The sequence below is a fragment of the Macrotis lagotis genome, chromosome 2 (genome assembly GCF_037893015.1).
Source record: "Macrotis lagotis isolate mMagLag1 chromosome 2, bilby.v1.9.chrom.fasta, whole genome shotgun sequence".
Classification (NCBI taxonomy): domain Eukaryota; kingdom Metazoa; phylum Chordata; class Mammalia; order Peramelemorphia; family Peramelidae; genus Macrotis; species Macrotis lagotis.
Window position 1 is genome coordinate 162,420,827 of NC_133659.1, and position 27,915 is coordinate 162,448,741.

At 37.3% G+C, this 27,915-nt stretch overlaps 1 protein-coding gene across 5 annotated transcripts in view; it reads left to right on the forward strand.

The window, feature by feature from the left end:
• Nucleotides 1-681: 681 nt before the first annotated feature.
• LOC141513404 (rho guanine nucleotide exchange factor 11-like) overlaps nt 682-27,915 on the forward strand; it is a 134,654-nt gene continuing 107,420 nt past the window's right edge. Inside the window, exons 1-3 of one of the 5 annotated variants that reach the window (XM_074223161.1) lie at nt 682-718; nt 1,229-1,497; nt 2,345-2,440. In XM_074223161.1, the coding sequence (XP_074079262.1) occupies nt 2,409-2,440 (32 nt within the window). In that variant the 5' untranslated portion in view covers nt 682-718; nt 1,229-1,497; nt 2,345-2,408. Of the gene's footprint in view, nt 719-1,060; nt 1,498-1,536; nt 2,441-27,915 lie in introns of those variants that run through there. The other 4 variants (XM_074223159.1, XM_074223160.1, XM_074223157.1 and 1 more) reach the window with 4 other exon arrangements.

Sequence of the window (27,915 nt, forward strand, 5' to 3'; positions counted from 1 at the left end):
CAAAAAGGCAAGATGGACAGGATTTTCGACCTGTGACTAGGAGAGACAGGGTTCTAGCAGCAGGCCTAGGGCCGTCCCAGGAACATTTTCGGTTGGGTCAAATAGCTCATAGGGATTGGCATTAAGATGACCTCCAGTGTGTCCCATACAACCGGAAGCAGGTCGGGCAGGTTGTGTGTGGGGGGGTGTAGGAATGGGGGGAGGAAGAGAAGAAGGAAACAAAGGTATGTGATGTGGGGCCCCGAGGGTGGAGCCACTGCGAATAAAAAAGAGGGGAGCTAGGTATGGAAGGGGGGGAAAGGAAGAAAATGGAAGGGGGAATCCCGAAGGGAAAGGCAAAGACAAAGACGTCGGGGTGTGTGAGGAAAAGGGGGTTCCAGGCGCCAAGATGGGAAGGTGGGGGGAGCACTTCTGAAGTGACTGAGAGAAGAGGGCAAAGGTAGAGTGTGCGGGGGGCAGGGCGTCGGAGGGGGAGGGGGCCGGAGCGCGGACAACGTAGAGTGGGGCGCGGGGCGCGGGGCGCGGGGCGCGGGGGGCGCCCGCCACGGCCGCCTCCCTGCGCGGGGGCTAGGCCGGGAAAAGACCGGGAAATTCTGCTAGGCCGCACCTGGAGAGCAGGGAAGCGGAGTCGGCCGCCCGGGGCCGGGCGGGGGCCGGGACCGGGACCGGGACCGGGACCGGGGCCGGGCCAGGCCCGGGCCCGGGAGCAGCGGAGGAGGTAGCCTTTAAGGCAGCCCCGCGGCCAGTGAGAGCCCAGCCCGGGGGAGGGGCTGGCGGAGAAGGGCCTGGAAGGGGGCTGAGGAGGAGGGAGGAGCTTCCCCGCCCGACCCCCTCCCCTCCCCCTCCGCCGGAGCGAGGGAAGGAGAAAGGGCCGGGAAAAGGGAGGAGGAGGAGGGAGGGGGAGGGGCGCAGACCGGGAGCGAGGCCTTCCCTCCCCCCTCCCCGCCTCCACCCCCCAGATCCGCCGTGGGGGGCGGGGAGGCCCCCGAGAGCCGCGGGGTCCTGCGGTCGGCCGAGCCTGGGGAGCGGGGCGAGGAGGAGGAGGAGGAGGAGGAGGAGGAGGCAGGCCGCGCGGAGTCGGCCTTTCGGACCGGGGCTGGGGGTGGGCTTCTTACTCCTTGGCGAACCAGAGAGAGACCGAGTAGGAAGGGGATTAAAAAAACCCACAGGAAGGAAGAGAGAACGAGAGAGAAAGCCATCAGATCTGATTTTCCCATTTTTTTTCCAGGAGGCCGGTGTGGCCGAAAACCCACCCCAAACTCAGAGCCCCAGTAATCCCAATCGTCCAGAGCCAGCTTAGTCAGAGGGCAGCGGGCTTGCTCTGCAGGCGGGAGGCAGGGGCCGGGGGGAGAGAAGACGAGAGAGGCCCCGGTTCATGGAGGCTGAGGCGAGGCAGCCTCTGGGAGCCCGGATCCGGAGGAGCAGAGCCGCAGAGCCCAGGCAAGGATTTGCCTTCCAGGGAAAAGGCCGAACTTAGGCTGAGGCGGATCAGACGGGGTTAGTTTAGGGGGTAGGACTGGGGGGTGGTGGGGGCAGCCTCTGGGAAGTTTTTAAAGGAAAACCAAAACCAAACCAGGGGGGAAAAAAAAGGAAATTAATCTTCAGGGATCCTGTGTGTTGTTGTTATTTTTGAAGGAAGGCAGTTGCAGCTTTTGATTAGGGGCTTTCGGCAGGGACGCATAGGAATTGCAGAACCATCCATGTCTATAATCTGACAATTTTTAAAATTAGGAAGTCTTCCCCCCCCTTTTTTGTATTGAACTGGACTAGGGAAAAACTGTCGTGTACATCCCATTGTATGACTTTATTTATTTATTTTTTTTACTGTACAAATTGTTTGGATCATCCCCCCCCCTCCGAGCACCCTTTTGAATTTATGTTTCTATTTTTCAGCTTGTTTTAAGTATTGGAGACAAGATTTTTTTTTTATTTGAGGGGGAACCTGCCCACAAAAGGGGGATAGTTGGGAAAACTGGATTTAAAAGGATGCTTTCTATTTTTATTTTGCAGCTAAGACAGATATTTTGAAGGCAGGCTTCTTTTTTTTTAAATACTTTTATTTTTTATCTTGTGGCTCTAACCTTAAAGAGATTTGTGGTTGGGTTTTTGGTTAATAAGAAGGTCATAGTTTTTCTCTCGATTTCTGTTTTTCCTTTCGGTTTTTTAAGAGGGGGAGGGGAGCAGGGGTTTCAGAAAGGAGACCATGTTAACTGGTAGAGGCATTATGGAGCTTCAGTTACCAGGATCCTGAGAGCTTGAAGGAAAAAAAAAGGATTCGGGCCCCCAAGTTGGTGTTCTCTTCTCTCCCCCCTCCCCCCTTTAAAAAATTTGTTTGAATTGCAAGTGATTTGATTTCCATCAAGACTAAAGCCACAGGATTTGGATCAGTGGAGACTTACCGAAGAACCATGAGTGTAAGGTTACCCCAGACGATAGACAGGTAGGTTTGCTATTTGATTTTTAAATGTATAGTAAATGAACTGAGGGTGGGAGAGGACTGTGCTTTAAAAGGGTTGAAGTAAGTGAGCAGGACGAGCTTTGGGCTTCAAAATGGTTGTGAAACAAATAGGCAGTGGTGGTAGGAGTTCTTGTTGGCTGCTGGGTATGGGGATGTGTTTATGTGTATTGGGGGGGGCTGATTTTTCATTGTGTTTATGTACAATGTGGTATATGTTCTAATGGTATATTTCAGTGAAAATTGTGAACTGTGGGGCGGGGGCTGTCAGATACACTTAAGCCTTCTCTGGGTTTCTACCAGATCAGAGGTTTTTTTCCTGATACTCTGTATACTAATTGGGGGTGTGTGGGTAGAGGGGAGATTCCAACCTCAGAGATGCCAGCTTTTGGTGTTTTTGGTTTGAACTGAGGATTCAAACCAAGCTGAATTTGAGTTTGGGAGGTACTTGCATTGCTGGGGAAAGCTATGACTGGGCCAAGACTGGTCATTTATGTGAACACTATAATGATTAAGATGCTATCAGTGTCTTGAAGGGGAGGGGACAGTGCTTTTGAGGTGAGAGAAAATGGCATAGTGGGAGGGGACAACCAGGGTTGTCTTGCAGGATGCACAGTATTTTTGTCAGTGATTGATATTTCTCCCTCCACCATGTGTAGACAGCATTAGGATTTCCTCCCTTCAAGTTCAGGGTTTAAATTCAGCCTTAAATCCTGCTATTGAGTTTAATTTTCTGTGGTTTTTCTTGGTTCTATAAAATAGATCTTTCTTGGCCTAATCTCCTTGGAAAATGAAAACATTGGCCTGAATAGCTTGAAGCATGATGGATAAGACAGAATCATTGACCCTTTTGCTTCCCAGCCACCCTTATCCCCACCACCTGAGTTATGTCTTAGAGACCCCAGAACTTCTTTGATAAAAATTGTTTTGAGAGTATGGTTCCTCCAGAAGAATGGGCCACCTTCAAAGGAATGGTGCAGCTTTAGAGGGAGGGGTGTGTAGATCTACATACTCATACTTTCTTCTTCCTAACCTATTTTTCTCCATCTTTCAAACCTGCCTCCTATTAAAAACATAAAATACTTTAGAATCATATTCAATGAGGACAGTACTGCATAATTTTAACTGAATGAATAAATCAACTGGTCATTTGATGTGGTGAAGTGAGCATGCTTAAAGAGCTTTCTTTAAAACTCTTAGATAATGGAGGGGAATACATGGATAATCCAAAACATAAATATTTCTTTTTGTTGTTGTGGGATGCAGCCCATGAAGTGATTAAGAGAATGTTGTAGTTGAGACAAAAAGAATAGGATGTAACAAAAATGAAAAAAACTATTTAGACATTTATTCCTGGGTCTCCTATTCTCTATCTAGCCTGACCATCTTTTAGATTGATGCAATTTTTTGTTACCATCTTGGGTAGTTGTAACTGGTTTTATAGGATCATAGGTCTAGAGATGAAAGGTATCTTAGAGATCAAGTAGTAAACTGAGGTTCAGATAAAGTGACTTGGTTCTATGGAAAGTAGCTGAGCCTTCCTTGACACAATCCTAGTTCTTTTGATTAAAAATTCAGTGTTCAAGTTCTTTCTACATTGTAGATATTCCACAGGTATATAATTAATATGTATTTTTTTTTCTGTCTCTGTGGTTTGGCTCTGCTAAAAATTTCATTAGGCCCATAAGAGATGGAAATTGAGGTGTGAGGCAAGGAAATGATGTCTTTTTTCTTCTCCTTTTTTCCTCCTCCCTTCTCTTAGAATGGAGTTTTAGGATACTCATTGACTAAGACAGTAGTGGTGCAGTAGACAGAGACTCAGGTTAGAATCTCAGCTGTGCTATTTTGTGACCTTGGAGAAATCACATCATTTTTCCAATCCTTAGTTTTCTCATATATAAAATGAAGATTCATTTCTTACCACCAGAAATGTATCTCCTTGTGATTGGATTTACAGGTTGAACTTAGCTGGAAATTCATGTGGTGAATAGTGAAGGGTTTTAGGTCCTTTGCCTCAAATACCTCTGAGAGAGAATGAATTTATATTCTTGGCTTTTGTGCTATATTGGGTTTTCATAGTTGTTGTTTGTCCTTTGTTTTTGAAGACCATGACATCAGGGCAGAATATTGGGGGCATTGTTGCAGTCCTTTGTCAGTTAGGGAAATGGTCCATTAGTTCTGGAATCTCCTTAGAACTGAAGTCATCTAATCTAACTCCCTCATGGGGACACTGAGACTCATAGAAATCAAGTTAGTTTTCCAGAGTTATACAGGTAGTGACAGCTAGTATGTGAACCCAGGACCTCTGGCAAAAGACTCTTTCTACTGAATCATACTGTCTCTTTGTGCATTCTATTTATTCTTCTAAAGAGACCATCATCACTAGTGGAGTAATGAAACTTGTTGGAGCATCAGCACTTTGTCTTCCCACTATTTCTGATGAGAGAATCAGTTTTAAAGCCCAGTTCCTTTATTTATATCACCATTTGCACTATATTATTGTTCCATAGTCCAGGGACAATTGTTGGGTTCCTGGGGTTTTTGAACCCTGTGGATTGTGAATGATTTTCTGTCTTAGAATGTGTTGATGGGGTTGAATAGAGCCTCTGAAGAATGTTTGGGTCATGAATGCTTCTTTGGCTCATCAGTCAGTCAAGATTTTGTATGCTGTGATTTAGTGCTCTGTAAGAAGTGCTATGGGACTATTCAAATGAAGTAGAAAACACAGGTGACTGCCCTCAATTGCACGAGTTTTGCAGTCTAGTTGGAAAGTAGAAAATGCAAGCAGAATGACTAATGAACACTTGCAAAAAAAAGTTATTATTATTATTTAAGTGGAACCTAGATGATCAGCCATCTGAGATAGTTGAGGTTCTTTTCAACTCTGGTTCTGTGATGTCAACAAATGAAAATTACTATCCAGTTTGAGTGTACAATTGGGGAAAGGACATAGGTCAAGAGGTATTTTGTTAGGAGACCTTCCTGAGATGCTGAGTTTGAAGAAAGAAGTGATTGACATGAGTTGATGAGGTGGAGAACTAAGTTCTTGGAGGTTTGAAGAGTGACTCCAGGTAGAGGCATTTGGGTTATTTATTTTACAATGTCTGCTCTATTGGAAATGATTGTAGTTGATATATATATATATATATATAATATATATTTTTAAAAAGTATTGATGATATTAATGACAATCATTTTCTTATGTCTTTTTTTTTCTTCCAAATTTTAGAAGATTTATGGTGAATTCAAGGCACATGATGGATGATTAGTTTATTTGTATTCTTTACACTTCTATAACCAGGGACACTGGTTAGTGCAGGAAACCAAAGTGTAGGAGAGTTAGGATAATTTGCAGAAGTCATTGATAAAGCCTGAACTAGACCTTTAGTTTGGTGAATCTTATCTTGATGCTGGATCCATTCTGAGCAAAATATCATAATTCGGTCTCAGTGAGAGCAGGGTGGGGCTTATTAGTTTGAAATTTTAGTTGCTAGAAGAATGTGGAACTCTTCCCTAGTAGTCTAGAACAAATGCTGCTGAAAAACAGATTGATATACTCCCAAATATTAATATCTCTTTCAGTTTATTGAACTTGGTGTGGATAAAATGTGAGAAAACATGAAAATGATTTAAAAGTGCAATGCATTTTAAAAACAAAGATCTTTTTGGTATTTTTATTGAGTTCCTGCCTTATGGTTGATGTTTTTAAGGTGGCTAAGTGGGTTTGGAATGTATTTTGTCATCATAACAAATTTAAGATGGCCCACATCTCCTTAGCATCCAACTCCACTATATAAACTAAGTAACTCAGACTAAAGATGTCTAGAAGTTCTCTGTATCATTACTAGAAACATAACCAGAGAAAACAAGCTATGATTGCTATGGAAGAGATTGAGATTAAGTGGAATGAGTAATTTTTGAATTGTCAGGTTTAGGAGATACTAGAAGAGGTGTTAAAAGAAGGCTATTGAATCTTTCCAATTATTTGAAGAACTGGGGAGGCTGGGCTTGTATTTGTATTTCTAGGTCTAAGCCGGTATCTGGTTTATGTGTTTAAAAGATGCTTGTTGACTTGTTGCTGACTTGAACACAGGGAAAGATTCAGAGTGTTTTCTTGACTTGATGATTGATTTCCTAATTAAAATATACATGGAGTCTTATATAAACTGATGTATGGTGAAGAGCAATTTAGTACAATTTATACATTAACAAAAGATTGTTCATTGCAAGGCCCAAACATGATAAAATCCAGATGAAGAATGAGACATTTTTTGGGATGTGATCAGTTAGTGAATTTCTTTTGTTAGACTTATTTTTTAAAAAATTTATTTAAGGCAGTAGAGTTAACTGATTTGCCCAAGGTCACACAGCTAGGCAATTATTAAGTTAGACAAAAACTTTTGTTCCTCCCTCAGCCTCTCAAGAAGAAAATGAGAGGGACAAATTAGATTTTTGTTAATTGGAAAAATTTAAATTTAAAAAGAAATATATATCTAGAACTATTAGAATTTCTCCTTATTAGAGATTTAAAATTGGATATAGCAGTGTATTTAATGTGAGATTCTGATTAGTAGCAACATTGAATTTCATGAAGTGACCACATGCAATTGAATTCCCATTATTTGATGTTATAATGATGTAATAATTGGTTCTATCCTTTCCCACCATAGGGGGGGAAGAAATAATGAATTTCATTATTTGCAGTAATTAGGGCCTAGCCATACATATATACAATCAATCACTCAACAGAAGGAAAAATTCCCCACAAAAAGAAAGAAGCCTTCAGGCCTGATAATACAATTTCAGAGAAAGGAGAAATCACTGGAGTGAACTGGAGTGGTCTGAGAATCCTTCCTCTAGGAAGTGGGATTTGATTTGAGCTTTGAAGTTTGACTTATATTTGACTAGGTAGAAAGGATCATAGAATTATAGATTTAGAGTTAGCTGGAAGGGATCCTTAGGAAGCCAAAGAGATCAACTCCTGCATTTTGCAGAAGAGGAAACTGAGGCAGGTTAAATGTTTTGCCCAAGGTCACACAGTAAGTATGTGATATGGTTTCAGATAGGTCTTACTGACTCCCAGTCCAGCATTTTAATACCTACCTACCTCAGAAGTAGAAGAAGATGTGTTAGAAATAGGATTTGAACCCATACTATTGGGAGATCAGAATACTGCAACTGAAGGCAACACAATATTAAACCACTTCAACCATTTTGTGACTCAGAATTGAGGGTATTGCTATTCTAGGTGCACAGAAAAAGGAGACATACTATATTTTCCCATGTATAAGATGCACCTTAATTTGGAGGCCTGAAATTTGAAAAAAATATGTATTACATAAAGTTATTGAACTCAAGTTTTATTCATCATGAAATTCAAGGACCCTCTCTTCATAGCTTTCAGGTATCTTTTGGACAAGTTTGGGGGGCATAGACGCATGCTTAGTTCATTCCGTTTCATGAATCCGAAGCACCAATTGTGTCCTCCTTTGAAATCAGTCATGTCTTTTTCATCAACAATTCTTTGTGGACACAGGAATTCCAACGTCCCTTTGCTCTTCATTCTGTCTCTTCAGTTCCCTCTCTAAATCATTTTGCTTACTTACCTCTCCTGGCCTTCTTCTTCCAGGGCATTTTCAGGAGAGTTTCTTCTTCCTGTAGTCAGTCTCAGATTGTTTTTTCAGTTGGGGGAAGACCAAACTGATGTTCCGCAGCACAATTTCCATTCACTTTTGCAAACTGGATCACTTTTATCTTGAATTCAGCACTATAGGAAAATCTTTTCTGAGCCATATCTGGGTAGAATGTGAAAAAATGTAACCTAATATACCAATAACAAATGGAAACAATGAGTGCAAAGACAAGAAGTGCAAAAAAGTGGGAAATGTATATAAAAAAATCTACAATCACTGTATAAGATGCTCCCAGTTTTTAGACTCTAAATTTTTCAAAAAAGGGTGTGTCTTATACATGGGGAAATATGGTAGGTCTCTATTCTAGGAATGGACTGAGAATGATTTGAGTTGTACATTCATTGTTGGAGAAGGCAGCCAGCCCTTTAAAGGGTTTGCTACCTCTATCATTATCACAGAGCTTTAATAAAGTGTCTTAAAATGGAACTATATTCTGGTTCAAGTGATGCATAAAAGACAAGGTCCCTCTAAGAGTTTACAATCCAAGACCTGTTAAATATCTGACAGACTGACATAAAGAGAGATCATATAGACAGTTCATTTTTTTTTTTCGCAAGGCAATGAGGTTAAGTGACTTCCCCAAAGTCACACAGCTATGTAATTATTAAATGTCTGACACTGGTTTTGAACTCAGGTTCTCCTGACTCCAGCACCGGTGTTCTAACTACTGCACAACCTACCTGCCCCAGACTACTAAATTTTTTTTTGTTTTTAAATTATCTTTTTTATTCTGCTATATTTTTTTTATTCATTGATCAGAAGAAAAATAAAGTAAGGGCATCATATGTAGATCAAAAGTAAGTACATTTTAGTGAGATTGGAGAAGGATAAGTAATTTTTTTAGGAGGAAGAAGAGGATGAGGGATAGTAATTGTAGGAGTTTCATATCTGGATCAGTAGTGGGAGTTCAAAGGCAAATTATTGATTTTTTCTGATTGATATAAGTAGGTTTTCTGTATTTAAGTGTGGTGATTGCTGGGAAAAATATGGAATAATACTTCTATTTGTCTAACACTTGATACTTTTCACAGTTTCTTGTAAGCTCTCTCATATCCTTCTATTTTACCTTATTCACACTTTTCAACATTGATGTTATCATTCATTTGGACAATGCTCAATTATTATCTTTCTTGAAAAAACAAAGCAAAAAAAATCATTCCAGGGTTAAATCCTTTAAAAGAGTTCTCCTGTCATCTAATCCTGATTTTTAAAAATTTCATCCAAGATTTATCATTTGACTTTACTCTCATGGCTTCTTTTTTCTCTCTTCCCCTCCCCCAAATTATATTAGAAGACCCAAATAAGACTGTAGAGCCTTGCCTTTTAGGGACCTGAGAATATTTGCCAGTGAAAAAGAAAGTTTGAAAGGTCTAAGGATGGAACAGTTTGCTAGTGTCATTGTTCTTTTATTAACCCTGGTTTCCACTAAAGTGTATTTAAAAGTATCCCCAGCTTAAAATTGCATTAAGATTTTTGGGTCATTGTATATCCTAGCTGATTAATAAGTGTTTTTTTCAATTACATTGAATCCTGTAGGCAGCTAGATAATGTAATAGGCAGCTCAGCTTACCCATCTGTAAAATAGGAATATTCTCACATGAGAATCAATTGAAATTAATATATGTAAAATACTTTGCAAACCCTAAACACTATATAATGGTAGTTGTTACTAGAATACTCTTAACAAAGTCAAAAAGATTCTGCACATTTAATATTTTTTAAGAAACAGAAAATTCTTTTGGATATCTAAGTTTTTTTCTTTAAGATTTTATTTATTTTGAGTTTTACAATTTTTCCCCCAATCTTCCTTCCCTTTCCCCCTTCCCCCCCCCAGAAGGCAGTCTGTTAGTCTTTACATTGTTTCCATGGTATACATTGATCTAAGTTGCATGTGATGAGAGAGAAATCATATCCTTAAGGAAGAAAAATAAAGTATAAGAGATAGCAGAATTACATAATAAGATAATGGTTTTTCTTTCTAAATTCAAGGTAATAGTCTTTGGTCTTTGTTCAAACTCCACAATTCTTTCTCTGTAGGATACAGATGGTAGTCTCCATCATAGCCCAAAATTGTCTCTGTTGCACTGAAGGAATGAGTAAGTCCATCAAGGTTGGTCATCACCCCCATGTTGCTGTTAGAGTGTACAGTGTTTTTCTGCTTCTGCTCATCTCACTCAGCATCAGTTCATGCAAATCTTTCCAGGCTTCCCTGAATTCCCATCCCTCCTGATTTCCAATCGAACAATGGTGTTCCATGACATACATATACCACAGTTAAGCCATTCCCCAACTGAAGCACATTCACTTAATTTCCAATTCTTTGCCACCACAAACAGGGCTGCTATGAATATTTTTGTACAAGTGATGTTTTTACCCTTTTTCATGATCTCTTCAGGGTATAGACTCAGTAGTGGTATTGCTGGATCAAAGGGTATGCACATTTTTGTTGCCCTTTGGACATTGATTCTTTGAGTTTTTAGTAATCCAGATAGATCACCTAGCTGTGTATAGAGGACTAGACCTAGAATCAGGAAGATACTAACTGAGAGATCCTGGGCTAGTCAACTTCTTCTGCCTTGCTTGGTTTTCTCAGCTGGGAAATGGGGATAGCCTTCCTCACAAAGTTGTTGTGAGGATCAAATGAGATCATATTTGTGTAGTGTTTAGCATGTAAGTGACATTTAATAAATGCTTTTCTCCTTTCCTTAATGGCCATGAATATTCATATTTAAGCTTCAAAGTCTGTTCCTCTTTGCTGGATGATAATTTGGGTCCACAGTGGCCTTAGGTTCTACCATCATCAAGGTTACAGATACACAGCAGTTTTGTTTTGTTTTGTTTTGTTTTACACAGCAGCTTTTGTTGTAGAAAGTGGGGGCCTGGAACTGTTAAGTGACTTGCCTGTGGTCCCTGCTGGTGTTATGCCAGAAGTAGGACTCCACCAAGCTATGCTCTCTTATTAGGAATGTTAACAAATTTCATAATAGCACTTTTAAATCTTGAAAAGTGCTATATATATATCCATTATCTTATTCTGACCTTATAATGCCTCTGAGATAGGCTTTGCTGCTGTTATTGTTCCTCTTTTATAGGTGAAAATACTGAAACTTAGTGAGGTTTAGTGGTTTGACCACGGTGCCAGAGCTAGTTTTAATTAAGAGAGGGAATTTGAACCCATCTTCCTGACTCCCAAATCCCAACATGATAATTATACCATGCTGCACCTGTGATCTATTATCATCAAAAGGGGGAGAGAGGATTTTCTTCAATTTAACCTGAAATTGAGATTTTTAGGAACCTCAATTCCCAACCTTTGGTCTTTTCTCTCCTGCTTTTGAAAGTAGCTACCTCAGAACTGTCTGCTGCAGACTGCAGACAATTACTAGAGTGGAAATCAGTTTATTAATGTTCTAAGTGATAATTCTGGAACGCCAGGACTGCAACACTTGAGACTGATCCAAAAGCAAGAATTTATCAAGCTTCTACCCTGTTAGGCAGTGTGGGGGATGATATGATGATGATGATAATAATATATTTCTCATATAATAAAAACTAGTATTATTTATATGATGCTTTATACTTTGCTAATATCTCATTCTCACAACTATCTTGGAAGGTAATTATTTTCCTCATTTTACAGATGAGGAAAGTGAGGCAGACAGCAGTTAAATGACTTTTCCAGGGTTACCCAGTTAGCAATTTGCCTGAGACTAGATTTTTACCTAGATTTTCCTGTCTCCTGTATTTTGCTGCCCTAACTGTCATTTTATGGTATTTGCCTTCCAGGGCTTTACAGTCTAGTTAGGGCACAAGAGTAGCACACAAAACAATTCATAGTACAGAATAGTATATAACTAAGTGCTCGGTAATGTGGTACTGATTAGAAGGACTATAAGAAATAAGAGCAGAAGATGGATGAGAACTTGAGTATAATTCTCACTCCTGTACCCTGTGAAAGACTTCTTGGCCCAGTTCATTTACTACCTATTACATGAAACTATTTTTGATTTTTTTTTATTATTTTTCCCCAGTCTGCCATAGGTATACCTGTGTTCTTAGATTTTTTTTTAATTAGCAACATTATATGGATCTTTCTGAATAGATTTTGCTTTGCATCATATTTATTTGTGTGCCTTTGTGCCTAGTGATTAAATTGTGGACTTAGCCCCCAGTGACTACAGTCCTTAGGACACAGAGGCTACTTCATATATTTTTGTTCCATTGAATCAAATAGTTAAGGTCTGCTTCAGGGAGGAATAAGAACCCAAACTGGTTCTTGAAGGATTGTTAGGATCTGGCCAAATGGAGACCCTTCCTTGAGAACAGTTGAGTAAAAAAAAGTGTGGGGACCATGGTTTATTTGAGAGACCAATCAGACAGGAGTGCAAGGGACAATGTAGTAGGAAAAGAATAAAAATTGAGACATTTAGATTTGAGGTGAGTAGGAAATAGTGAGGTGTAGTGAAGGATTTTGAGCAGGGTAGCAAATTGATGAAAGCATTGTTTTTGAAGGTTAGGATAATAGTGATGGAGAGGGAGTGACAGCAATCAAAGAAACCAGGAGAATCGTAGAGTAATTCAGAAATAAGGTGATGAAGATCAAACTAGCGTGGTGACCAGTGGCCATGGAGATTAATAATAGACTAGACTGGGGGATGAAGGAGAGAAATAGTCAACAATGATGTTTAAGTTTTTGATCCTTTTATGAAGATGGGATTAGCATTTAAATCATCTTTTTTTCCATTGACTTTTTCCCAAGGTAGAATGTAGAAATGTAGAAAATTGAAAGCTATTTTATTACTGTTTTTTGAGTTGAGTCATTTCTACCAGAACTCCTTGGATTACTACCAGCTATAAGCTGTTCCCAATAGATAGGATTGGTTCTAGTTTTCTCTAGGAAGTTGAGCAGTTTGAACCTTAGGAGAGTTGGGAAATTTAGATGATTCTGAATCTGATCTTTCCAAAAATCAGACTGGACTCTATGTTCCCTGGGAGATACTTAGGGCTAAATACTTCCTCTGTGGCTGTAGGCCTTCTTATTCTTAATGATGTTTGCCTACTGGAAGAACAGGCGCATCTTAGGGTACACATTGAACTAGCATAGTAATTTTTTTAAAATTTTATTTTGTCTAAATACATGTTTTTAGAATTTTCAACATTTTTTTTTAAAATTTTAGTTCCAAATTATTCTTCTTTATTCCTTCCCTCCTCTCCCCCCTCCCCAAGACAGCAAACAATCTGATAAAGGTTTGGCATGGTAAATCTTAGTCAGCTGCCTCAGACAACAATTTGCTGACATTATTTGTAAATCACTCTTTACAGAATTTCTTGCCACCTTGAAATTTAACCAGTAACAATTGTATTTTATCTGTCCCCTGCCTCCTTAGACTGACCCTCCTTATAATCCTTGGAGGAGGCAGTTGGTGGTACAGTAGATGAAATACTAAGCCTCATGTGGGGAAGATCTAAGTTCATATCTTAGACATTTGCTAGCTGTGGGACTCTGGGCAATTCACTTAACCTCTTTGTGCCTCAGTTTCCTTAAGTGTAAAATGAGAATAATAATAGTATCTTCCTTCCAGGGTTTTTGTGAGGATCAAATGAGGTAATATCTAGTTCCTGGTACTTAGGAGCTATATACATGCTTATTCCCTTCTCTCTCTCTCTCTCTCTCTCTCTCTCTCTTTCCTTCTCTCTCTCTCCCTTTTAGGAAGTTATAGAATATTAGAACTGGAAGGGAGGTTAGCAATCATCTACTCCACCTACTAATCTTCCAGATCAGGGGGTTGATAATGGTACCATTCTAAATCCTCTCAACACACATATAGGTGAATTACATTATAGAAACAGAATCATGGGTGTAGAACTCGAAACAACCTGAAAGGCAATACAGTGGGTTAAGTGATGTACCCAAAAGTTGCACAGGGAGTAAGTTTTATTTTTATTTTATTTTTCATTTGATAAAAATCTTCTCTTCTTTCTACCCCCAAGCCCTAATTACAAAAAGGGGAAAAAATTCCATATTGGTCATGTTTAAAAATATAAATCTCATCCTGCTGTTTTGAATCTATCATTTCTCTCTGTTGGGAGGTGAACTACTGATGCTTCATCATTAGTCTTCTAGAATCATGGTTAGTCCATTGCATTGCTCAGAGTTCTTAAATCTTTCAAAGATGTTGTTCATTACAAAATTGTTATGTATAAATTATTTTGTCGGTTCTGCTTATTCATAAAATTTTCCCAAATTTCCCTGAACCTATTTTATAATTTATTTCAGCACAATAATAATATCTCTTTGCTTTCATATTCCTTAATTTATTTAGTCATTCCCTAATTGATGGCACCCCTGAGATTCCAGTTCTTTGCCAATGACAAAAGGGCTGCTGTAAATATTTTTGTATATAAAGATTATTTTTCTTTTTCTTTGATCTTTCAGGGTATGGGCTTAGTAAAGTGCCATTGGGACGTATGACGTGACATAGTTCAGTGTCTTTTTGGACATCATTCAGCATTGCTTTCCAGAATGGCTGTGGAGCAATTCTCAATGTATTAGATTGCTTTTTTCCTGCAGCCCTTTCAACATTTTTCTTTTTTGTCAGCTGTGCCAGTTTGATAGGTATGAGACGAGTTATTTTATTTTTCAGTTGTCTAAAAAAATAACCTGGACTTCTTCCTTTGAAAACTACCTGTTCATATCCTTTGATCACTTATTAGTTGGGGAATGACTCTTATTCTTATAAATTAAATTAATTTCTTACATATACTGGAAATGAGATAAAGTTACTACAAAAGATCCCCCCCGCCCCCGCAACTCTTTCCCTTCTAATTTTTGCCACATTGTAATTATTTCCTGCTTTCCAGAGGACTGCAACTTTGTCCCTTAACTTTTTGTTTATATTATCTCCCCATGTTTGCTCTAAGACTTGCTATATAAATTTCAGCTATTGTTATTGTGTTTCATATCTTACTTTTTGGAGTTCAGGTAGAAACATTCCTGAAGCAAGTCACTATTCTTCTATTTATACATATTTTTTTTTTGTGAATTACTTTGCTGGTAGACAAAAAAATTTTTGTTATTGAATAAAAATGAGATAAAATTTTATCTTCAGGATAGCTCCAATAATAGACAAAATGACAGGGATGATATATACCTTATTCTGTCCCTCACAGGGTTGAGAACAGGATAAAGGTGTTGTGTTTGTGTTTGTCTGTGTGTTCTCTATTTTTAAAAATTGTATTTTTTTTTTGTTATTGTTATCTTAGTCTCATCATTTTCTTATTTCCACCTTAATGGAAGACTAATCATTATTTTGCTGTTATTCTTGTGAATTTTATGTTTTGCTGTCTAAATGTGCAAGTAGATAAAATTATGACTTTTTGTAATTGATTAACAATAATAGACTTCTGTAGATTCACTAAAAGCATTTTGGGATAACTGAATGTCAGAGGATGACAGAGATTTCATTAAATATAGCCTATTTTCACAGTTTTAATTTCTTCTACTAGATCTCTGTATTTTGAAAGTTCTTTATTTTACAACAGCTTTGTCTGTAATGATGCTCCAGCTGAAGTATAGTCATCTTTTTCTTTATAAAGGATTTAGAGGTTCTGGATGCCTAATTGAATTTTTCTAGTCTATCAAGTAGATACTAATTTTTACTGTAGTTAATCTGTTGCACAGTTGCTGACATTTCATTGCATAATTTGCTTCAGTCAATTGATAGAGGCTCCCTAAGGATAGGAGTATGCTGGATTTTCCAAGAGCACAGGTCTGACCATGTCACTCCCTTACTCAATCAACTCTAATGGTTCCCAATCACCTCTAGGATCAAATAGAAATTGTTCTTTTTTGGCATTCAAAACTCTTCATAACTTAGCCCCTTCACCCTTTTCCAGTCTTCTTACATCTTATTCTCCAGCATATTTCCCAACAGACTCCAGGCTGTTTTATGAACAATTCATTCTGTCTCTTAGCCTTGGGCCTTTCTCTGGCAGTCTCCCATGCCTGGAATGCTACCCCTCCTCAACTGTGCTTTCTGACCTCTCTAGCTTCTTTTAATTGCCGTCTTCCCTACCAGAAGTCTCTCCCAAACCTCTTTAGTCTAGTTCTTTCTTTTGGGTTAATTATTTCTTATTTATCCTTTATATAACTTGGTTTGTAGATATTTGTTTGCTGTTGGCTTGCCATTTGATTATAAGCTCAAGGGCAAGGACTATTGTTGGCCTCTTTGTTGCATATTTCCATGAGGTTAGATAACTGTTGTATGTTTTTCAGCAGTCATTTGACTGCCATGCATGTATGTTAAGTGTTTAATGTAATATTTTGTTATGATTCCCTCATTGACTTAAAAACCATATTCCCTTCAATTCAGGATGAGTAGGTTTAAGAACAGATAGAACCGTAGCAGGCTTAAATCATCCACCTGGAAGATGCTACATTTTATAAATTAGTATGAGTCAGTGACATATATATATATATATATATATATATTTTTTTTTTTTTTTTTTTTTTTTTTTTTGCAAGGCAAGTGGGGTTAAGTGGCTTGCCCAAGGCCACACACACAGCTAGGTAATTATTAAGTGTCTGAGGCTGGATTTGAACCCAGGTACTCCTGACTCCATGGCCGGTGCTCTATCCACTGCGCCACCTAGCTGCCCTTCAGTGATATATTTTAAAGGGAGAATTGTTTTCCATTTGAATATCAGATGTATTCTAGTAGTCTCACTGTGCTTATATCTATTTTATATATTTGCAGTACAGTAATTAAGCCTTAGGTGTGGAATTGAGTCATTGCAATAAATAGGTTAAAATCTTTCATGTAGCTTGTTTAAAACTAATCATTGAATTGATAATGAGTTATTTTCCTTTCAATTTAAAATTTTATTTATTATTCTTTTCAAGTATTTGTAAAAAGGAAAAAAATGCCTTGTTTTTTGGCGGGGATTTTTGCAAGGCAATGGGGTTAAGGGGACTTGCCCAAAGTCACACAGCTAAATAAGAATTAAAGTGTCTGAGGCCGGATTTGAGAACTCAGATCTTTCTCACTCTAGGGTTGGTACTCTAGCCACTGCACCACCTAGCTGCCCCAAAACATAAGCCTTGATCTGCATTCTGAGTCCATCACTTAACTATCTTAAAGTGGAGAGTATATTTCTTCCTGAGTCCTTTGGAATTGATCAATGTGTTCAGTCACTAAGTCCTTTCACAGTTGATTGTCCTTAAAATTTGTTGTTATTTTAGTTATTCTTGTTCTGCTTATGTCACTCTAAACACTTTCCTCCAAGTTTTTCTAAAACCCATCTCCTTGCTTCGTAATTTCTTTTTTTCCCCTTTTTCATTTCTCATAGCACCATATATTCCATCACATTCATATATTGTAACTTATTCAGCCATTTCGCAATTGATAGGTGTCCCCTTAATTTCCAACTCTTTGCTAACACAAAAAGTGCTATGTTTTTATATACTTTTTTTCTTTGATTTATTTTTTTTTTGATTTCATGTTTGATTTTTTGATTTCTTTAAGAATATAGAACTTAAAATAATGGTTTCTCTGAATTAAGGGATATGCAGTTTACTAACTTTTTAGATTTAGTTCAGCTCCACTGTACATCAAAGAACCTGTTTTCCCATAGCCTTCAACATTTGTCATTTACATTTTTTATCAGTTTAGCCAAATTCATGAAAAGTGAGTTTATCTCAGAGTTGTTTTAATTTGTATTGCTTTATCAGCACTTTGAACATTTTTTTTTCATATGACTATAGATAGCTTGGATTTCAAAATGCCTAGTTTTTATCTTTTGAATATTTAACAATTGGGGAATGACTCATTATAAATTTTCCAAGTTCCCTATGTATCTTTGAAATGAGATCTTTATCAGAGAAGCTGTATGTAAAATTTTCCCTCAGTTTCCTACTTCTCTAGTAATTTTAGTTGCATTGATTTTGTTTGTATAAAAACTTTTATATTTTATATAATCAAAATTTTCTATTTTCTTCTTGTTCGCCTCTCTGTCTCTTGTTTGGTCATAAACTTTTGTATTTGTCTTATAGATCTGACATAAATTTCTTCCATGTTTCACAAATTTGTTTATAATGCCATCTTTCTTTCCTAAATTATGTGCCTTTTGGAGCTTGAAATATAGTTTGGGGTATCAGAGTACACCTGGTTTTTACTGTACAGTGTTCCAGTTTTTCCAACAGTCTTTTTTTTTAAGGTTTTTTTTTTTGCAAGGCAATGGGGTTAAGTGGCTTGCCTGAGGTCACACAGCTAGGTAATTATTAAGTGTCTGAGACCAGATTTGAACACAGGTACTCCTGACTCCAGGGCTGGTGCTTTATCACAGTCTTTACAGATTTGTGAGTTCTTGTCCCAATTGCTAGGTTTTTTGAATATATTATACATGAAGTTATTATGGACCTAATCAGTCCTACTTATCTACTACCAAATTCCTTTAAAGCAATTGCTGCTTTATACTATAAAGATGAAGTACTGCTTCCCCCCCCCTTTTTCATCACTTTCCTTGTTAATTTTCCAGATGAATTTTGTTTTTATTTTTTCTTTATAAAACAATCCTTTGAGAGTTTGATTGGTATGACACTAAGCAAGTTAATTTAGGTAGCACTGTCATTTTTATTATATTGGCTTGGCTTACCAAACTTGTATTTGTGTAAAAACTGTTTTGTATTGTGTTCATAAAGCTCCTAGGTATGTCTTAGCACAGACTTTTAAGTTATGTGGTCTATTAATTTTATTAATTTTTTATTTTTATTGATTTAAGGCAATAGGGTTACGGGATTTGCTCAAGGTCACCCAGCTAGGTAATTAAGCGTCTGAGGTCACATTTGAACTCAGGTCCTCCTGACTTGGGCTGGTGCTCTGACCACTGTGCCACCTATCTGCCTCAGGTCTGTTAATTTTAAATGAAATTTCTCTTTCTCTTGGATTTTGTTGCTATTATATAGAAATGCTGGTAAATTGTGTATTTATTTTCTGTTTTGCAATTTTGCTGAAGTTGTAATCATTTCAGTTTTTTTTTTTTAGGTTTTTGCAAGTGCTTTATCCACTACGCCACCTAGCCGCCCCTCATTTCAGTTATTTCAATGTATTAATTGATTCTCTAGGGGTTTTTTTTAGTAAACATTTGTGTCATCTGCAAAAAGTAATAGTTTTGTTTCTTCTTTTTCTATGCTTACTCTTTTCCTTTTCCTTTTCTTGCTCTAGCTAGCATTTCTAGTATAATAGCACATAGTTATGATGATGATGATGATGATAATGGTTGTAACTTTACTTCTGATCTCTTTGGAAAGCTTTTTTTTAATTAAATATTTTATTTGAGTTCTACAATTTTCCCCCCAATCTTACTTCCCTCCCCCCCCCCCCATAGAAAGCAATCTATCAGTCTTTACTTTGTTTTCATGTTGTACATTGATCCAAATTGAGTGTGATGAGAGAGAAATCATATCCTTAAGGAGGAAACAGAAAGTCTTAGAAATAGCAAGATCAAACAATAAGATACCTGTTTTTCCCCCCTAAATGAAAGGAAATAGTCCTTGGACTTTGTTCACACTCCACAGTTTTTCTCTGGATACAGATGGTATTCTCCATTGCAGACAGCCCCAAATTATCCCTGATTGTTGCACTGATGGAATGAGCAAGTCCATCAAAGTTGATCATTGCCCCCATGTTGCTCTTAGGGTGTACAGTGTTTTTCTGGTTCTGTTCATCTCACTCAGCATCAGTCCATGCAGATCCCTCCAGGCTTCCCTGTATTCTCGTCCTTCCTGGTTTCTAATAGAACAATAGTGTTCCATGACATACATATACCACAGTTTGCTAAGCCATTTCCCAATTGAAGGACATTTACTTGATTTCCAAATCTTTGCCACCACAAACAGGGTTGCTAGGAATATTTTTGTACAAGTGATATTTTTAACCCTTTTTCATAATCTCTTCAGGGTATAGACCCAGTAGTGGTATTGCCGGGTCAAAGGGTATGCTCATTTTTGTTGCCTTTGGGCGTAGTTTTGGAAAGTATTTTAACTGGTCCCATTATAGTTAATGTTGATTCCTGGTTTTAGATAAGTATTATTTATCATTTTAAGGAAAGCTTTGTTTATTCTAAAGACTCTAGTTTTAACAGGAATGGTTTGTATTTTGTTTGACTTTTTTTCCTGCATCTCTTGAAATAATCATGATTTTTGTTTATGAATATGATCAGTTATGTTTATGATTTTCCTAATATTGAATCATCTCTGAATTCTGATATAAATTCAGACTCATTATAGTATGATGTTTATGATAAATTGGTGTAATCTCCTTGCTAGTTTAAAAAAATTTTTTTAAACTGATATCTTATTGTCCAATCTTGTTATCTCTTATACTTTATGTTTCTTCTTTAAGGATATGATTTCTCTCTCATCACACTCAATTTGGATCAGTGTACGACATGGAAACAGTGTAAAGACTGACAAATCGCTTTCTGTGGGGTGGGGTGGGGGAGGGAAGTAAGATTGGGGGGGAAATTGTAAAACTCAAAATAAATAAAATCTTTAATCAAAAAAAATTTTTTTTTGCATCAATACTCTTTAGGGAAACTGGTCTATAGTTTTTGCTCTCCCTTGCTTGTGTATCAAGACCATATTGGTGTCAGAGAAAAAATTCTTTACCTTTTAAAAAAAACAGTTTATGTAGTACAATATTGGAATTTAATTATTCTTTCTATGTATTCCTTGAGATTTCATTTATGGATTGTTCAATTTCTTTTTCTAAGGTATGCTTATTTAAGTATTGTATTTCCTGTTCTCTTAATAAGGACAATTTGTAGTTGTGTGGTGAGGTTTTTTTTTTTTAAAGTTCATTAGGACTTTTCAGCCCACCCTTTTTGGTCCTCAATATATTGTCTTCTTTTAAGTGTTGATTTGTTATTCAATCATTTTTCAGTCATGTTTGACTTTTTGTGACCTCATTTGAATTTTGCTTGGCAAAGATAAGCAGTTTGCCATTTCCTTCTCCAACTCATTTTACAAATGAGGAAACTAAAGCAAATCAGGATTAAATGACTTGCCAAGAATCACATAACTGGTAAGTGTTTGAGACTAGATTTGAAATCAGGAAGAGGAGTTTGGCACTATCCACTGTACCAGTTTGCTGCCTTTAAGTATTGATAGGGTTTTTGGTAATTTTTAAAATTGCTTTTAGCAATACAAACTATGAGTTATTTGGATAAACATAAAAATTGGTCTATATTTGGAAGGGTCCTTGGTATTCTCATTTTTGAATAACAAATATATGAAATCTCTTATTAAGAAAGATGGATAAGACTTGTGTTGGAGAAGAAAGTGCTAGTAATTAATACATTAATATGAAGTATTTTAGGTGGTAGTTATGGATCTTATCTGAGTCTCCTGTTTTCTAGTTTTCCAGAGAAGTAGAGTTTATCACCTGCTTTGACATGACTTCTGTCCTTCCTTTCATTATGTAAATGTTGCACATATATTCTGTCTTACCCTTGATCTACCTTGAGTTTTCATTGTCTTGAATTTCTTTAACCATATAGAAAATTGTAAATTTTCCAGGTTTTTCTTTGATGGAAATGGTGGGAGAGGGGAAGGGTTTCCATCTCCTCAAATTTATTTGCTTTTCAAGCCTCTATAGCAGAAGTTTTTTTGTACTTGGAGTTTGTGAAGTTTGTTTTCCTTTGTAATTCTGTGTTTCTCTGATAAGGGGTTGATGAGTTTCACTAAACTATCATCAAAAGGATCCATGACATTAACAGCCCTTGCTGTACAGTATAGTTTTTGTTCATCTTTTTATTTTTTGTTTTAGGTTTTATTCCCCAAGGCAATGGGGTTAAGTGGCTTGCCCAAGGCCACACAGCTAGGTAATTATTAAGTGCCTAAGGTCAGATTTGAACTCAGGTACTCCTGACTCCAGGGCCGGAGCTCTATCCACTGCACCACCTAGCTGCCCCTACAGTATAGTTTTTGATGTTATTGAATTTTTTATTCTTATTTTGTATATTACTTTAACTCCTTGTATTTCCTAACCTTTTGATTTTGTTTTCACTTCCTATTTTTATGAAGGGTACTAGGAATTTCTGGTATACTTTTTATTTTCAGTTTTCATTCTGCATTGTCTGCTAATTGGATTATATGGTATTCAGGTTTTGTACTTCATTTATCTTCTAGATGATGATTTAATCTTCCAGTATTTTTTTACAACTCTGTGATAATTTTCTAAAGCTCCTTCCTAGGTAACTCTCCATCACCTCCTGTGTTCCATGGCAGCTGTCGTTGCATACATCATATTTTGCAGTGTCCTAATATGCTGTTGAGTGAAATATTGTGGAAGGATACATTTATTCATAATGGTTATAGCATATAACTGCTTTTAAAAATTGTGTGGTTTGATTAGTTATATTCAAAACTCAGGCTTAAAAAAAGAGGTTTTAAAAATTCCATTCAAAGTATGTCCATTTCTTCAAAATCATTTGAGGCATTGCCACTATTTTTGGCATTTGTTTAATTATTAGATAGTACTTCTGGAATTTATCATGTTTAGATTTTTGATGCCTTCAGGTTCTTCAGCTTTTCCCTCTTCAGATTTAAATAATTTCTCTATTTCCACTCTTATTTCATCTAATCTATGTTTAGGAATTTCTTAAGTCTGCTCTGCATTGTCTTGGAAAACTTGGAGATTTAGATAGTGACAAAAGGTATTGTGAAAGTGCTTGCTTATAACTGGTGAGATCTATTTCTAGTTTTATTACTTGAATAATTGGCAAATGATAAATGCACCCATGCCTTCGTGTGTATTCTTGTTTTGCACTTGTGCCTTCATGTGTATTCTTGTTTTCCTTGCTTTGATGATCAGCGCCAACTTTACTGAATGGCACATTGCCTTACTGGCAGATAGGCTATATATATTAGAAAAATCAGAAATAGATCTTGCTTTCTTGTGGTACCAAAGACATGCTATTGTCTCTACTGTTCTCTATGTCAAACTGATAATCATGAAGGTTTGCAACCATGCCATGCCCTGGCTATTTCTTAAAATCCTAAAAACAGTTATTTCGCAATGACAAGCAAACTTACTTTATCAGTGGGTACTACTGAAGCCCAGATGACCAACATTTTAAATTTCCTTCCAGGCCTTACAGCCCTTATAGCCGTTTGAGCACACAAAATCACTTCTGTTTACTGTTATTTCCATATTTGACCATTTCTTTTACTACGATGTATATGATAATTTGGGTTCAGTCATTCAGAGAATGTTTCCTGACTTTTTTTTTTCCTGACTGTAAGCCTTCAGTTCTCTACACTTATGGTTTCTTAAGCTTAATATGGTAAAATTTGAGAAGGTTAATCTTACATGAAATAACCAGGAGTTCATTCTAAGTATTTCTTTAATTTCACTGAATGTTAGAACATTTTGCTTCCCATTTAAATGTTCTTCAGACCTGGAGTATTTATCAGTTGATGATCCAACCTCTGACACTTACTGCTGTGTGACCTTGGGGAAGCTACTTAACACTGATTGCCCCATATCCAGGATCTTCTCCAGTCAGCCTGATTCATATCTGACCACTGGATCCAAATGGCCCTGGAGTGAGACTGGTGACTTTGGTGACTTAGCACAGCAACCCCCCCACCTCCCAAATCCAATTTATGTGCTTGTCATAGCATCACCTCCTTGATGTCATGGTCTTCTTCAAGAATGAAGGACAAACATTCCATGTCTTCTAGGCTACCTTCTGTCAGCCTTGATGGTTTGAGAGCCCATCCTTTCATTATTCTCTTTACCCTAGACTGGCCTCATTTATTTTCCAAATTGAGGATCCTTTGGAGGCTTTCTTCCAAGTGACTGCTGTTCCAAAGAAAAGACACTCTTGTTCTGGGGTGAGAAGGCTGAAGTGAGTGGAGTAAATAGCTTTGTGAATGCGATCTTGTATGCGGCTGAAACAGTGGGACCTCTAAACCCTAGGAAATAGGACAAAAGAAGCTACATGGGTACCAGCCTCTTCGTGGTATCAGGGCTTAGGAAAATACATGCAGTTTCTCATATATGATGATGCCTCTCATTCTTTTCAGTTGGGTATAGGCTTTGAAGTGATTTTACAGTATTTGGGAGGAGTTGCTCAGAGCCATCCACACAGTCTTCTTTGTGATCATAGACTTAAGCTTTTAGTGCTTTATTTGAAGTTTACTAGTCTATATGAAGATTGAACTGTCAGTACCCTCAGTATTCTCATCATTTGAATTCATGTAATTCTGAAAATGCCTGTATCTTTTAAATTTGGGAGTGTGTGTGGAATTTTTCTAAGTGAAGCATGGAGGGAATAATAATAATAATAAGTAGGATTACTCACTTGCATTCTGTGAAGAAAAGAGACTTTCTCAGAGTTTAAGTAATTGAAAGATCAGTGCTAATTTTCATAATTATTATTATATGTTCATTTCTCTTAATCTAAATCATGGTTTTTTGTTGTAAGTTTAAAAAATTAAAAATAAGTTCATTATAGATATTTAATACCTGATAATTCCTTTATTGCATAACTGACTTGTGCCTAGGGAATGCAGAAATACAGACTAATTCTAAAAGCCTTTTTTTTAATATGTCAAAGATCTGTAATTTTTGTCAGTGGTGGTACTTCCTCCAACTAGTACAGATTAAAAAAAACAACCCTCTTCCACTTAGTAGATGATATACCATATGATTTTAGAGAGTTGTAGCTTAAAAACATTCATCTGAGTAAATCATAATGCATCCCAAAGTAATTATATGAAACTTTGGATTATCCTAGCTTCTTCTTCCTTCTTTAAGGAATTTTGGTAATCTTCCTCCATTTATGGGGTAGTAATATGTACTGTCCACCACCTACCTTGGTTGGCCTCTTTAGAGAACAGATTGTAAGCACTCACTGGAGTGCTATCCTATCAACTTTTTCCCCTACTTCTGATTTCTTCTTCCAGATTACTTTTTCTTCTCTCATCTAAATGTTGTTGTCCCCAGGGTCTGATTATCCTTTCTATACTCTTCTTAGTCTCAACTGTCAGTGAGATTATGTAAAATGCCTTCCAAACTTTAATGCACCATTACTACTATTATTATTACTATTATTACTACTAGCAGCAACACCACTACCTCTATGGTGAATACTATTACCTCTGTTCTTGTTATTTCAATTCTTTGTGATTCCATATTGGTATTTTCTTGGTAAAACTCCTGAAGTGGTTTGCCATTTCCTTCTCCAGCTCATTTTACAGATGAGGAAACTGAGGCAAGACGAGGTTAAGTGACTTGCCCAGAATCATAAAGCTAAGAAGTGTCTGAGGGCATATTTGAATTCAGGAAAATGAATCTTCTTTACTCCAGACCTAGCTCTCTATCCACTTCACCACTTAGCTGCTTGTTTTACCTCTATTCTTGGGACTTATAAATCACTATCTTACTCCTTAGCCCCTCCCCCCAATCTCTCACTGAAGTTCCACATTTGTATTTCCATATACCTTTTGGGTATTTCTACCTAGATAGCTTAGCATGTCCAAAACAAAATTCTTTAAAGGATCTGTATTCTAGGAGATGTGAGTTCGAATTGTGATTCATCTTCTTACTATTTTGTGACTTTAGTCAGGTCATTTGGGCATCAATTTTCTCATCTGCATAATGAGTCAGAGGGCCTTGGATGATTTTTAAAATCTCTTTAAGCTCTAAATTTGTGATTCTATGTTTCTTGTTTGTTTGGGTTTTTTTGGGTTTTGGGTTTTGCAAGGCAGTGGGGTCAAGTGACTTTGAGAACTCAGGTCCTCTTGATTCTAGGTCTCTACTCTATCTACTGAGCCACCCAGCTGCCCCTATTTTTGTATATTCTTAAGAATTTGTTATGCTTAAGATTGCTCCCTTTCTCAACCCATCTTTCCTCTCCATTTCCCCTTCTTTCTTCTCCCCTTTCTCTTCTATTTCCTCTTTGTGTGTGTGTGTGTGTGTGTGTGTGTGTGTGTGTGTTTCTTGTCTAGTTCTTGTTTGTATTGATCTCCCCTCTCCATTATATGAGATAATTTCTCTAATCTTTTTTCCTTCCCTTTCCCTTCCTAGCATATTTTTTTTAACCTTCCATTTCCATTATTCTTTTAAGAACTTCAAGATGGAACAGAGTTGCTCCCAGGCCTTCTGTCTTGTTGGACTTGCTCTGTTAACCCTGATAATGAAAGAGTTCAGAAGGAACACAGGATTCTTTTCCCATATTAGAATATAAACAGTTTCTCCTTGTGTAGTCCCTTATTCTTGTTTACTCATGTTTATCTTGGCTGTTATGTTTGTACTTCATTGTTTCTAGGAAGCTCCATTCTTTTTTAACAGGAACACTTGGAAGTTCTTTATTTCATTAATGGTCTTTTTTTTTTCCCCTGTGGAATTATACTCAGTTTTGATGGGTAAGCTATTCATGACAATAAGTTTATATCCTTTGCCCAAGCTCCCTGCTTCTTAATAACAGTGATAACTAAATTGTATGTGATGTTGATTTTGTCTACTTGGTACTTTTCTTTTTGACTATGACATTCCTCACAGTTTTCATTTTGGAATTTCTTTTAGAAGGAGACTGATAATTTCTTTCTAATTCTACTTTGCCCCGATAGGTTCTTTCTATTTCTATTTTGCCATTTGATTCTAAGAGATCTTTTAGTTTTCTTTGATGATTTTTTTTGAAATATGGTTAGATTCAGATACTAGGTGATAGGTGCTACTCCATATCTGCCAACTAAAAACACCTTGCTGTGGTCTCTCAGAGAGATTTTTGTTGTACTTTGTAGCTTTGTCACCCTGAGCAAGTCACTTGATGAATAAAAATGGAGATAATATTTGCAGTATTAACCTTATTAGGGCTTTTGGGAAGAAACTCTTTGCAAATTTTTGCAAAAAGAAATGTGAATTTTTATAATTTATATACCTGTTCCATCTTCCTAACTAGATTATGAGTTTCCTGAAGCAAGGACTTTGTCTTATACATATCTTTTTGTATTTAGAAATGTTCGGACACAATGAATGCTTTTAAAATGGAAGATTTGTGGTTCTTGTTTCTGAGGATGAGAGTTTTGAATTTAGTTCAGAATGTATAGTTCTTCCTCAGTAGCTTATCTATTCTGTTGGCCTCCGTGCCCAAGGGACAGGCCCAGAGCTTACAGAGCATCTGTGTTCTTCCTTTTGAAACTAGTTTCACAGAGCATTCAACTAAGGTTCTTTTGGGTCTCCCACATCTTCCCTCTCAAGAATTCTTCTGCATGGGGTTGCTTCTTTTGTTTTCCCTGTTTCTTTAGTAACTGGACCAATAGACCCCAGAGCACTAGTGGAGGCTGGAATGAAGGAATTGGGGAGGGGCAGAACAGTAGAATTAACTCCACACTTGGTAGTTTCTGAGGCAGTGTGACCAGAGGATTTTATTCAGTCCATTCTCTGGAGTTGGGTGTATTTAATTCGATGTATTTAACTGAAGCTTCTGAAGGTTTAGAAAAATTCCTCAGACTTTTTAATTGTTGAACTTTAGCATACAGTTTGACACTAGTACCCATGTTGCTACAATTAACTCCACCCTGCAGCCACACCCTTGGCAAAATCCTGTGTTATGAGAATTATGGGCTCTGAAAGAGGACTGGGCTGGGCATAAAGGGAACCAAGGACATCACATCCTTATGGTGTAGCCATGACTTTTATGCCAGAAAGCCTGAGTTTAATTCTGTACTTTGTTACTTACTAATGATGTGACCTTAGA